Source organism: Hyaena hyaena, unplaced genomic scaffold (genome assembly GCF_003009895.1).
Source record: "Hyaena hyaena isolate Hyena2069 unplaced genomic scaffold, ASM300989v1 scaffold_187, whole genome shotgun sequence".
NCBI classification, from domain to species: domain Eukaryota; kingdom Metazoa; phylum Chordata; class Mammalia; order Carnivora; family Hyaenidae; genus Hyaena; species Hyaena hyaena.
The window spans coordinates 293,072-307,269 of NW_024080820.1; the positions used below are offsets into that span (position 1 = coordinate 293,072).

Below are 14,198 nucleotides of genomic sequence, written 5' to 3' on the forward strand. Positions count from 1 at the left end.
ATGAGTTTTCCCATCAATATTCTTAAGTGAAATTGGTTTATAATTTTTTGTGGCAATTATAAAAATGTTTAGGGGCACCTGGGTGGCTTAGTCGGTTAAGCATCCAACTTTCGCTTAGGTCATGATCTCGCGGTTCGTGGGTTAGAGCCCCGCATCGGGCTCTGTGCTGACTGCCAGCTCAGAGCCGGGAGCCTATTTCAGAGTCTGTGTCTCCCTCTCTCTCTCTGACCCTCCCCTGCTCACGCTGTCTCTCTCTCACCTAGAAATAAAAAATAAAAAAAAAATTAAAAAAATGTTTGCACATATTTTTAATGCATATAGATATTGATATTATGGTGATAGATGGTTAGTTGCAATGAAACTTTTTTTTAATGATATATTTGCCTTGCTGTGAAGGAGTATTGCAAGTTGGGTATATATAGCATTTGGTTCATGTTAATCTCATACCCAATCCTTCTCTCCCACTATTCACATGTGTTAAGAATCTTGACCTTTAGGGGGTGCCTCGGTGGCTCAGTAGGTTAAGTGGCTGACTTCTGCTCAGGCTCAGATCTTGATCTCACAGTTTGTGGGTTCGAGCCCCACATCGGGCTCTGTGCTGACAGCTAGCTCAGAGCCTGGAGCCTAGTTCAGCTTCTGTGTCTCCCTCTCTCTCTTGGCCCCTCCTCCACTCACAAACTGTCTCTGTCTCTAAAAAATAAATAAACATTTAAAAAAAAAGAATCTTGGCCTTTAGGATCTATGGTCATTTTAATTAATTTTTAAATTCTAGATAAAATGCTAATGTCCGTTAGTGAAAGCAAACTGTTCAGAGTCAGGTGTTTTTTGACATTGCATATCTGGGTAATGCTGGGCTTCAAGTTTCGCTCAGCCTGGGAACATGCAGGCCTTTTCATATAGTTAATCTTTAATAGTATTTTTCCATCACTAAGCAGCAGCAAGTTTGTTATAATCCAACTTTTCACAAGTAGTAGTTTACTCCTAACGTAAAAATGATGTTAGGAATGGAGACTTTAATAAAACCTAGGTAATGATAGGTTTATTTTCTTTTTTAACAAAATACTAAATCTCCTTACCTTTAGGGACAATAGCTCACTCAGCAGTAAAATATCTAGAACTGAAAATTCTTTCTGGTTCTAATGATGATGATTGAACTTGAAGCATTGGTTCCTTAATACACGTTAAGCATGTGTATGTGTGTTGAATTTTGCTGTTAATTCTGAAGGCAGTGTTCCAATCAGCGGCAGAGTACAGGTCATGCATGGGGCCATTTTATGTATTAGCAGAACAGCATGACCCATCAGCTCTCTTTGGAGAGAATGAATCTTGGAATGATGAATGATGTTCTTGAAAAATCGTGAAAGTACTTCATACTAAGTTGTTCATTAGTCTGCTAGGTTGCTCTGTTCACCCCTGGGAACAGCTGAGAAGAAGGTATTGCTATCCTCACATAGTTGGTTTCCTGGCAGACTCTCCAGTTAAATGAAATGCAACGTTGCTAAAGCTGAGTGTAAGTTACATACAGTTTAAGAAATTAAATATAGGTAAGTAATTGGGTATAGTGGTTAGTGTCAACATACCGCATATAAATTCTCAATATTTATGAATGAATACTGTAATTGAGAGAACATTTTCCAGATAATCACTACATTTGTTCACTTTACTTACCACTTAATTATGGTTCACACACTATTGTAAGGGCTTTACATATATTAACTCACTTAATCCTCACAACAACCCTTTGATCAAGGTTAGCTGGCAAGTGGAGGTGCCAGGAATTGATGTCAGCGTCTGGCTTTGGAGTCTATGTGCTTAATCACTACTATACTGCTTGCTGGTCTTATAAAGCCAATAGGAAAGAAAACAATGATTTTCCGAAAGAGTCTTTCAGGCTTGGAGAAGCAGATTCCTTCTATTAATAAAAGTAGAAGGAATGCAGTCACAAACTGACTGTTTCTGTTTTCTCAAACTTAAATCTTATTTACTCCTGCTTCTAATGGAAGGAAAGCCAAGCTGAGCCATGAAAGAGGAAATGGGGTGTTTTGTCTCCTTTCCCCATACTACCTCATTTCTGTAAAATTCAATGATGATAGTCATTTGTTGATCATGTAACTTGAGCCAAGCATTAGGCTCTGTTGTGGAGTCTGGAAACAATTGGATGGCATTCCCGCCTTCGAAGAGGGAAGCTACCTGCTGCACGCTGAAACAAGTGCGGTGACTGAGCCCGGCTCAGCATTGGGATGGGAGCAGAGCTGGGGATGCCTTACTGTATCTCCTGTGTGGACCCTCCTCAATTTCCTCCACTCCACAGTCAGACTAAAACAGTCTAAAGGATGAATAGGGGCTGATGTGGTGAGTGTGTGAAATGATTGACCAGCCCTCCAGAAAGAGCAGCATTTGCAGAGACGCGAGGTATAAGCTATGCTTTGCAACCTCCCTGGTAAGTCTATTGGGTACTAATTAAATTCCACATTCAAGGGCCCCATTCTAGATTTCTTAATCAGGATCTCCAGGAGAGGGGCCTCAGGGACTATTAAAGCTTAGGAAACACCAGACAAGTGGAATACAGTTTGTTCATGAACATAGGATGAATTTTGGAGAGATTGGTTGAGAATAAGATCAGGTGGTGTGAGGGCCATTTTTGCCTATATTTTGTGATCAATTGGTCTCTTCTATGTATCCTACTTAATGCTAGTTACTTGTCACGTATCAACAGGTGTATTCAACTGACCACTTACTTAGCATTGGACAACTTTATTTAATTTGAAAAGCAATATATTGAAAGTTTGGACCACAGTCCAATTTACAGGGTTTACAACTTTGACTTTTGTATGACCTGAGAAATAGCCAAAGAGGTGAGAGTGGGGAATAGAATGAACATTGTCTGTCCACGGTATGCCCCATGACTCTTCATGCTGTCTCATTTTTTTCATTAGCAAGCTGAAGTGCAGAGGTTAATTACATAGGTCACATCCCTGATAAGCGATACAGCTGATATTTGAGCTGGAGTCTGTAGAGCAGGAAGGATTTGATTTGTCAAAAAGTGGTAAACATTGTGCTTATTCACTCAATTAAAATAGGAGAACTGGAAAATGCAGGGTTAGGGACAGGGGCTATCGTAAAAAGGCTTCTGACAGTTGTTATCATGTGAAAATATGTGCCCAATATTCAGGGTTTTTTTTTTTCTTTTAAGATAAACTAAATATCAGGGTTTTTTTTTAACATTTATTTTTGAGACACGGAGGGGCAGAGAGAGAAGGAGACACAGAATTGGAAGCAGGCTCTAGGCTCTGAGCTATCAGCACAGAGCCCGACGTGGGGCTTGAACTTATGAACTGTGTGAGATCGTGACCTGAGCCGAAGTCGGACGCTTAACCAGCTGAGCCACCCAGGCGCCCCATAAATATCAGTATTTTATGTGAATTTATATCTATTTGAAAAGGTTGGTCCTATATCAAAAAGCAAATTCTAACAATGTGTTTGCCACGACTATGATACAAGATATATCATTGGGTAGAATTTTGCTTAAAGTTCACTGGTTTGTGACCTCTAGACTAAATAATCTCTAAAGTCTAAGCTTGAAAATACTATGATTCGTGCTGATTTTTAATGAGGTATGACTTACTCTGATTTGCTTTCTTTTTGATATCTTAAAGAAATTTGCTGAAGATTTATGTGAACTGTTATTAATCATAGAACCTTCTTGAAGCATTAATGTATCTTTAGTTTTGCTGGGCTAGATAAAGAAAGATCAAAGGCTACCTTCACTGGGCCATCATGGGAAAGGTGTCGCCCTCCCTGAACATTCTAGTCCAGCTGCCGTTTTCCCCTACCTTTCTGCCGCATCACAAACTGAAAGTCAGTCCTTTCACTTCTGTGTATACTTTCGACCCATTGTGGAGCCACATGCACTCATGGACTTTCCGAAGTGTGTATAGCAACATACCAGTAGACCTTGAGACCAATTCAGTGCATCTTGCCCAGTATTAAAATGGGACAGAGACCGGGCGAGAGAGAGAATAGAGTAGAATAGAACATGCATTGCGAGTAGTAAGGACAAGCATTGTTTTCTACCTTCTGTTTCAGCTGTGTATGTATTTGCATGTGTGGCAGTTCTAGGTTAGATCACAGAATGTATTTCTCACTGTTCTGACAGCTGACAGATTTTGAAAATGCTTGAGCTAGAATGTCTAGGTAGATCCGTCATCATTCCTGCTCCATGTAAAGTGGTTTAAATTCTAAAGTGGAAATTTGAAAGGATATTTACCACATCTTATACCTCCGCATCTGGTCTCTTTGCGATCCCGTGAGAACACTAGTCATGTCTCTGTCTTGTGTAGATCAGCCCTTTGATCCAGTAATCACTCTTCAGGAGAGAAGGGCAGTGCTGAGGGGAAGGCTCATCATTACAAGATGATGAGCTGCCTGGCCTTAGAGAGAAGGACAGAGATTCAATGGCTGAGGAGGGTACTGGGAGTGCAATAGGCCAGCCCCCATTCAGTCCTCACTAAAATTCCCTGGGAATGAGAACAGGCGAAGGGGGAAGATAATACGTGAGGAAACAGAGCACCTAATGAAAGTGTTCTTATACCATTTATACCTTGAACCGTTAGGTCATGTATTTATTTGATACAGAAAAAAAAAAAAGGTAAATTCTACTATCCTTTCTGTCCTTTAAGACTTTCCAGAAGTTGATAAGGAGTGTTTTATTGGGCTTTTGTTTGTTTTGCCAGATCGCCTACATCTCCTGGATCTCAGCGCATTTTGGACATGACTGAGCATCGTCTTCAGTGGGCCAGGCGTCACTGGCAGCGGCTGACGGGCAGCCCACGCAGGGATGACGATGAGAGGCAGTACAACTACTCCTCTCTGCTCGCCTGCAGGGGTGCGTCCTCTCGCGCTCCCAAACTGGCAGCAAAGCACCGTGTCGTCATCCCCCACCTGCGGCCCTTCAAGGATGAGTACGAAAAGTTCTGTGGCACCTACGTCAATAACCGAATACGAACGACCAAGTACACACTTCTAAATTTTGTGCCAAGAAACTTATTTGAACAATTTCACAGGTACTTTTATTCTTTTTTTCTTTTTTTTAAACCTCTTGATATATTCTTTGTCATTTCTGGTTGATAGGAGATTTTTCATTTCTATAATGTATGTTACCTAAGCCTAAGACTTGGGACATTTTCTTTGATGATTCTGGTAGAGTCTGTTACGAAAAGATGACCCCTCACGTTCACACGGCACTTTACAATTGGTAAGATGCCTTCCCTTGACCGGAGAAGATCTTGTTATTTTCATTTTCTAGATTAGGAAACAAAGGTCGGTACTGTGGTTTACCCAGCATCACACTTGCTTACCTGTTCTTCCCATTAGACAAAGCTGCATTTTAATTTTAGCTTTTTCTTACTTGATGATATGGTGAAATAGAGCTCTGAAGCAAATGCAGATATAAGATGTTACTAGGCGAAGCAACGACATAGTTCAGTTTAATATGTATTTACTGCAGCTCTGCTGTGAGTTTAGGCACTGAAGGAAATGCAGGTCTCAGTGGGGCTCCTTTCCTAAGGGGGTTTGCTGTTCAGCAAGCGAAATGGCAGGTGTATACAATGAAAAGACACCGTGGAGGTGATGAGTGTCATAAAGTGCTACCAAGTAGGATGGAAGCCTCAAAATGAGAAATATTAGAGCAATAGAAGAAGAAATGGCATTTGAACTTAATTATGGAGAGTGGGTGAGATTTTCAAGGCGAAGGTGTCGGCAAAGCACATTTCAGATGTAGGAATGAACAGGAGTAGAAGCAGAAAGGGAGGAGCAGAGATTTGCCCGAGGCCTGAAATGTACACCCTTTTGCAAAGCAAAGGCAGAGAGAACATTTAGGCAGATGCTGTATACACTCTGATGAGTGGTAAGACCCGAGCTTAGAGAAATGTGAGAATGAAAAGGATTATGTGTTACAGATATTATGGATTAGATGTGGGGAATTAAGTAAAAAAGATGGTGTGAACGTTTTGAGCTGAGTTAGCCAGGAGGATTAGCAGAAGAGTAAAGACAGGAATAAAGAGAAAGTTGGCTAGATTATTTTTATAAATGTTGAGTTTGAGATGCAAATGTGTGAATAGAGACATTCTCAACATTCATTATTCATTCTACATATATTCGTTCTCATTATTCACTCTACTTAGGTGCCACATGCATTTATTGAACGGTGGGTATGTTTAAAGTATAGATGTGAATTTGTTGAATTAATGGCTTTAAATGCTATGGGCGAGTTTGTCTTTTATGAAGTTTATAATCTAGTACAGTTGATGGAGTTAGAATCTGGAACTTGAAGAGTCCAGGGATATAGTCCACATGGAAACAATAGAAGCCAAAAAAGTAGCAAATGGATTTAATCATGATTAAGAAAGAAATTTTCAAAGTAAGAGGAGTCGGAGGCGAGGAAGGAGAAATGTGGGGAAATTATTTGGAGAAGTTTAATGGTTAATGGAGAAAATATGTGATAAAAACTCAAGGGGCTATGCAGGATTGAGATTTTAAGGAAATGAACCACTTGAATTTACCTTAGGGACTGGTGGAGAAGTATTTGAATATATAAAATAAAGGAATGGAGGAAGTTCCTGAAAAAGTGAATAGCAGAAGAGCTGAAATAGAAGGGCAGGTCTCCAGGGTGGGGGGGGTGGGGGGTGGGGAACCTCTCAGGCTTCTCTGTTTATTTTGAGCCTTGTTTGAATCTAATGTTTGTACTTGCAAATGAACTTCTGAAGGCTAGAGAATTGGAATTTTTAAAAATTTATTTCTACAACGTGTTAACACTGAATCTCCTCTAAATTTTTTGAGCCTTTAAAATGAAAATAGCGTCTTCTGTTATGCTTTATATCGTTTTACACAACTCAAGACTATCCGGCTCCAATATTCACTATTATATATTTAATAAAAAATAACCTCCCGTTCATTAAATAATGCCCTGAGCTGGATGTCTACAGGAGTGACACATTGCTCAGATCCGCTAGGTTGTGCTAGTTATCCATCCTGTAGCATCGAAAATGAACTAGTAGATATTCGTCAGAAGCCACCCTATGGTACTGTTGCCCCTCTTGCTTTAAGCTTGTACGTGATTTGGTAACACCTGCTTGTCTGTGTTTGGATTTGCAGAGCTGCCAATTTATATTTCCTGTTTCTAGCTGTCTTGAACTGGGTGCCTTTGGTCGAAGCCTTCCAAAAGGAAATTACGATGTTGCCTCTGGTGGTGGTCCTTACAATCATCGCAATTAAAGATGGTTTGGAAGATTACCGAAAATACAAGATTGACAAACAGATCAATAATCTAGTGACTAAAGTTTACAGTAGGTGAGTGTAACAGGAGCTGTGCTAGGGAATACACGTGTCTTATTTAGAAACGTGCAGAATGTTACTTTTTTTCCCCGTAGATGTGATCAGAGGACTCTTTTTGGTGATGGTGGTAGTGGTGGTGTTTTCAACTGATGTTTGTTAAAAACCTGCAGTGAGTTTGGCTCAGGTGTCGTAGCGGAACCAAAATGTGTAAAATGGCCCTGATTTACAATGGTCTGATTTAGGATTCTTTGACTTCACAGTGGTACAAGGCAATATGCATTCAGTAGAAACCTTACTTCAAAATTCAAATTTTGACCTTTTCCCTGGGTGATGTGGTGAGATACTTTCATGATGCTGGGCAGTAGCAGGGAGCCTCAGTTCCCAATCAGCCCTGTGATCATGGGGCTAAATAATTATTCTGTACCCATGCAACCATTCTGTTTCTCACTTTCAGTACTGTAGGCGGTAAATTACGTGAGATATTCAGCACTTCACTATAACATAGGCTTTGTGTTAGATGATTTTGCCCAACCATAGGCTCATAGGTAAGCATTCTGAGCATGTTTAAGGTAGGCAAGGTTAAACTATGCTGTTCTGTAGGCTAGATGTATTACATGCATTTTCAACCTACATTATTTTCAACTTGCAATAGGTTTATTGGGATGTAACCCTTTCATAAGTCAAGGAAGATCTCCAAAAGTCATTGTCAACCCAAGAGCTGATAAAGCAAAAGCTTCTATAACTTAATATAAGTGGAATTGAAAGCACTAAACTTCAAACCATAAGAAAGAAAGCAAACTGATAGTTTTTAATCCTGGATGTTATAATTTGGGATAAACATTAAAAAAAATTAAAGAGTTGAAGGCCTATCAGGCATCCCAAGAGTATTCCTTTTTGTACACAAAACTAGAGGCTTATAAAACTCTTCCCACTGCAGCAGCAAAAGGTATTCACAATAGGTCTTTCAGAAGCTTAGGTACTCTGTTGGAGACTTGTATCTCCAGTATTTATTAAATGGAAAGACTAAATAGCTAAGAATAAAGTCTATAAAGGTGAGTTTTGAATTGTGCTCTATGTTCTAAATCTACATCTACAAATTATGTCTATAATGCTGGTATCTGGAGATAACTATAACACGGCAGTATATTCCTTTAAGTCCTGTGCTTATTATGTGCATATGTTTTACAAAATTAAGATTGTGCTGCATATATTTTTATCCTAGTTGTTTTAGCACTTCTCATGTCTTTGGGAAGATGAAATTTTCATATTTCATGCTTTTATGAAAATGAATTACAAAGTTTATAATATTCTCTGGCCTTATGTTTCATGAGAAATGTATCTACTTTTTATTTTAAAATGCTCTTTGTTTTTTAAAAATTTTTAATGTTTATTTTTGAGAGAGAGAGAGAACACAAGCAGGGGGAAGGTCAGAGAGAAGGGGACAGAGGATCCAAAGCAGGCTCTGCACTGTCAGCACAGAGCTCAATGTGGGACTTGAACTCAAGAACCATGAGATCATGACCTGAGCCAAAGCCAGACGCTTAACCCACTGAGCCACCCAGGTGCCCCTATATCTACTTTTTAAAAGTCCTCATTAGGGGCACCTGGGTGGCTCAGTCGGATAGGTGTCCAACTCTTGATTTTGGCTCAGGCCATGATCTCCTTGTGCATGAGATCAAGCCCCATGTCGGGCGCTAACCCTGACAGTGCAGAGCCTGCTTGGCATTCCCTCTTTCTTTGCCTTTCTCCCTCTCAACGTGTATGCATTCACTCTCAAGAATAAAATAAGTAAAAAGTCATCATTAGAACAGATTTGTGAAATTCTGAATCTGCTAATAGCTTTAAAAACATTGTATGTTTGTATGACATATGATGTTATTTTTTGTTTTCATTTTTAATTTTAGGGATAGGAGTGTTCTGAGGATACTGAGTATATTAACTTGGCCTGAGGTAACCCATTAAAGGAGCAGTAATGAGAAGGGAAGAGAGGGAGTATAAGGCTTACTGTGGAGGGACTTTACCCCCAGGCAACTGCTTGAACATTGCATTAGCCAGGGTTGTCTGGAGAAATCGAAACAATAGGAATGAGATTTATTACAAGAGGAATTGGCTCCTGTGATAATGGAGGTCAAGAAGCCCCAGCATCCACAAGCTGGAGTCTCTGGAAAGCAAGCAGTCCAGTATAAAAGACTGAGAGCCAGAGAATTGATGGTGTAGATTATAGTGCAAGTCTGAAGGCCTGAGAACCAGCAATGCTAATGTCAGGCCATCAGTGTCCCAGGTCAAGCATCAGAAAGGCAGAAAGTAAATTCAACTTTTCTCTGCCTTTTTGTTCTCAAGGGGTTGAGTGAGGGCCATCTGCTTTACTCAGTTTACCAATTCGAATGCTACTTTCTTCCAGAAACACTCTCACAGACACACCCAGAAGTAGTGTTCAGCTGGTATCTGGGCACCCCTGGTGAAGTTGACATGTAAAATTAACCATCAGAGATGTTTTCTTTAGTGGCAGAGAATTCATCTCTCCCTCCCTCCCTCTCTCTCTCTCTAAGTTTTTATTTAAATTCCAGTTAGTTAACATACAGTGTAATATTAGTTTCAGGTGTACAATATAGTGATTCAATAATTCCATAGATCACCTGGTGCTAAGCACAACATGTACCCTCTTTAATCCCCATCACCTACTTAACCCATTCCCCTACCCACATCCCCTCAGGTATCCATCGTTTCTCTATAGTTAAGTCTGTTTCTTGCTTTGCCTGTCTCTCCCCCCCACCCCCCAACCCCCTCTGCTTGTTTCCATCTTCTGAGCAGAGAAGGAAGGAATCGGTGAAAGCTGTGCTTTAGGAATATTGGTCTACTCAAGTCCCGGGAAGAGCTTCTACTAATAGTATAGATCTGCCGCTGCGTATCACTCCAGGGCACTACTGAGAGTAGACGCAAAGTCCATCCAGGAAGGGGTGTGTGAACAGATACTATGAAGAAGAACCCAATTGAATTTGGTGAACTTTTGTGATTTTTGAGTAGAAGTACCACTGACAGAAACAGCGAGCATTACATTCACCTAGGGTGGGGCGAGCTAGAAGTGAGAGCAAGACGGGCATCCAAGTGGAAATGCCCCTCAGGCAAACAGGAACATAGTGCAGAAGTTCTGGAAGGAAGGAAAAGCTATGGTAAGAAATGTCAAAGTCATCAGTCTGTGTAGAGTTGATTTTGAAGTGAGGACTTTGATTTAAATCCCTAAGAGAGAAAAAGGTGCAGAGCTGAAAGGCTGAACTTTGAGCCCAGAGGTAGGCAAGCACCTCTCAGCCCCTTGAGCAGACTTTCCAGGTTCCATTGGACAGATGTCGCCACTGCTTCTTCTGATGTCTCAGAGCATTTGGTACATTTCATGGATTGACGTTAGTGTTCTTATGTAGACTCTAAGTTTTTAGATTGTAATTCTGAATTTGTCAGACCAGCAATTCTGTTCTAGTTACCAAGTCTGAATAAAAGACATGTAAGTTCAAAAGTTTAGTTTTATAATAAAAAGTAGTACCTTTTGAACAAATTTAAGGCTCTTTTGGCTGACCAAAAGTTCAACCAGATGACATAATTTTTCCTTTTTTTTTAGTTTAGTTTCAGGAGAAAAAGAACTCAAAGACTTGTCCTCACAGAATTGTCTTTAATTTTATGTGAGCCACAGAGGAAATGGGGAGGCTGCTCTGATGAAGTGATAAGCTAAAACCTATAGGATTCTTTTTTTTTTTATTTTACAAATAGTTTATTGTCAAATTGGTTTCCACATAACACCCAGTGCTCATCCCCACAAGTGCCCTCCTCCATGCCCATCTCCCCCCTCCCCCCCCATCCATCAGTCCTCAGTTTGTTTCTCAGCATTCAAGAGTCTCTCGTCTGAATTGTGTTCATTATTAAAATTCTCCAGTGGCTTTCTCAGTATTTGTTTTAAAGATCTAGAAACCAAATAACACAAATAACTTTTTTTTTCTCCTTTGTAAGATGATGTGACCTGTACTTAGCTAAGGGAAAAAAGTTTTTTTTCTTATACTCTTGTCTACTTAAAGCAAACCAGAAAAACTTATGTATTGTGTAGAAAGCTGAAAATAATAGTAAAAGCTCGTGATGTTTATTTTATTTATTTTTTATTTTAAAGTCATGAGCGTTTTACTAAAACACTGCTATGAATCATTTAATAACATTTGAGTCTTTATTATATGCCAAGGATAGACAGGTAATGTTGATACAGCCTCACCCTTAAAAACAAACAAGAACAGTATTTTGGAATGATTATGATGAACAAAAAGTCCAGATATTGACCAATTTTAAGATTACTCAGCAGTACCAAATTTAGCCAAGGGGAAGGATGCTTCTTATATGTATTTTTAAATACAAGTTATTGTATATAAATAATTACTGATTTTTAGTGGTAGTTTAAAGTTGATAATGTGTGTCTGTTTGCTTTTCTAAATTGTTCTAAATAAGCTCTAATTCTGGTTTTCTCAGTTAGTAGCTGTATAACTTTGGGCACATTGCATTGGGCACATTGTCTAGCTAGCTAAACCCCAGTTCCCTTCATTATGAATATAATAGTGATAAAACAGTAAGAAATAGTATTCAGCCATTTCTAAGTGCTAAGTAAAGGTTAGCCATTGTGATCATTTTTGTAGGCTAGTAATAATTATTAGCTACAGTTTGTCACATTATTAAGTTATTTAATCAATATTTGAGAACTCCTTAGGACACTGTTTTGTAAATATTAAAATTGCCTAGAGGGAGACCTGATATAATTTTTTTCTAAGGTGTCCTTTTGGACATAGTCCTCATCTGTTTTAGATGATTTGCATACAAACTTAAAGATAAGATGCAGGGGCGCCTGGGTGGCTTAGTCGGTTAAGCGCCCGACTTTTGTTTAGGTCATGATCTCGCGGTTTGTGGGTTCGAGCCCCGTGTCGGGCTCTGTGCTGACTGCCAGCTCAGAGCCTGGAGCCTGTTTCAGTCTGTGACTCCCTCTCTCTCTGACCCTCCCCTGCTCACGCGGTCTCTCTCTCTCTCTCTCCTAGCAATAAATAAAACATTAAAAAAAAAAAAAGATAAGATGCAATATTCTATTTGTTTATAGTCTATCCCAGATGTCACTTTAAGATTACATTTCAAAGTAGAATCAGGTAATTTGTCATTTTATCTATTGTTTTATGTAATTTGCTTTTGTTTGGTGTTGCAGAAGAAATACTGCTTATCTTTCACCCCTCCCCCCAAACTGTTCTTGGAACAAATTACAAGGAAATAAAGAAAATAAAGGTAGATTATAAGATTATGCCTTGTTGATTTAAGCATGCTAACAACTTAAATTCCTATGAAATACAAAGGCATCACTTTAGAGAACAAATTATTCCTCAGCAAAATTAAGGTGAAAGTATGAGCTATTAAATTGTGTAAGCTTTTGGAAGAAGCATATTAACATTTCTGTGTAGATAATTTGATTCTTGTTGGTAATATGTGGTTTTTCACATGGTGCTTGTCTATGGCCAAATATCTTGGGAAATAACAAACACTAATATAGAAATTAAACATTTAAGCTTTATTATACCTCAGTTAAGTTGGAATGAGATATTATAGAAAACCTAACTTTCTAAAGATTGCCTTTAAAATAGCAGCTTTGTGGGGCGCCTGGGTGGCTTAGTCGGTTAAGCGTCCGACTTTCACTTGGGTCATGGTCTCGCGGTTCGTGGGTTCGAGCCCCGCGTCGGACTCTGTGCTGACTGCCAGCTCAGAGCCTGGAGCCTGTTTCAGAGTCTGTGTCTCCCTCTCTCTCTGACCCTCCCCTGCTCACGCTGTCTCTCTCTCTCTCTCCTAGAAATAAATAAAACATTGAAAAAATAAAATAAAATAAAATAAAATAGCAGCCTTGTATAAGGTATTAAGGTTTGTTTCAAGATAATAGAAGTGTTTCAAAAACAAAACTACTAATCAACAAATTTGAGTGCCTACTCTGTTATAAGCACTGAGAGATTTCGAGATTTAAACAAAAAATGGAAAAAAAAATAGATACAGTACTTTCCCTCCAGGAACCTGCATTACTTTCTGATTTAAAAAAATCACCGTGTTGGGGCAAATGCGTGGCTCAGTCAGTTAAGCGTCTTAGTTAAGCGTCTTACTTCAGCTCAGATCATGGTCTCACTGTTTGTGAGTTCAAGCCCCACATCCAGCTCTCTGCTGTCAGCATGGAGCCTGCTTTGGATCCTCTGTCTCCCTCTTTCTCTGCTCCTCCCCTACACCCTCTTTCTCTCCCTCAAAATTAAATAAACATTAAAAAAATAATAAAATAAGAGTCACTGTGTTGATTTTAGTTTTGAAATACTGGCTAATGTTAACATTTTAGTATTATCTCATAAATTCATAGGATTTCAGGATTCCTAAAATGAAACTAAATTATCAGTGGCCTTCTAAAGTAATTAACCTTTTGTGTCATACTTAAAAAAATTCTTTTAAATGTTTTATTTATTTCTGAGAGAGAGAGAGAGAGAGAGAGACAGCACGAGTGGGGGAGAGTCAGAGAATGAGGGAGACACAGAATCTGAAGCAGGCTCTGGTCTCTGAGCTAGCTCTCAGCACAGGGCTCGAACCCACGAACTGTGAGATCATGACCTGAGCCAAAGTCGGACGCTTAACCGACTGAGCCACCCAGGCGCCCCTGTGTGATATTTTCTAAAGTGATGATTCTTGAAATTCACTTTCTAAACCATTTTTTATTTGGCAGTCATCAGTTAGTGACTAGATAGTCAAGTAAAGTCCGCTTCTTGAGAGGTGGGGTCTGGAGCTATGGACCTTGTTTTAAATCCCAGGACAAGTTTAGGAGCTGGGTGACCTTG

The 14,198-nt window shown here is 39.4% G+C and overlaps 1 protein-coding gene across 1 annotated transcript in view; it reads left to right on the top strand.

Moving 5' to 3' along the window:
• ATP10D (ATPase phospholipid transporting 10D (putative)) overlaps window positions 1–14,198 on the top strand; it is a 106,055-nt gene that overhangs the window by 24,993 nt on the left and 66,864 nt on the right. Inside the window, exons 2-3 of the mRNA XM_039241109.1 lie at window positions 4,734–5,063; window positions 7,153–7,347. Of these exons, the coding sequence (XP_039097040.1) occupies window positions 4,771–5,063; window positions 7,153–7,347 (488 nt within the window). The 5' untranslated portion in view covers window positions 4,734–4,770. The remainder of the gene's footprint in view (window positions 1–4,733; window positions 5,064–7,152; window positions 7,348–14,198) is intronic.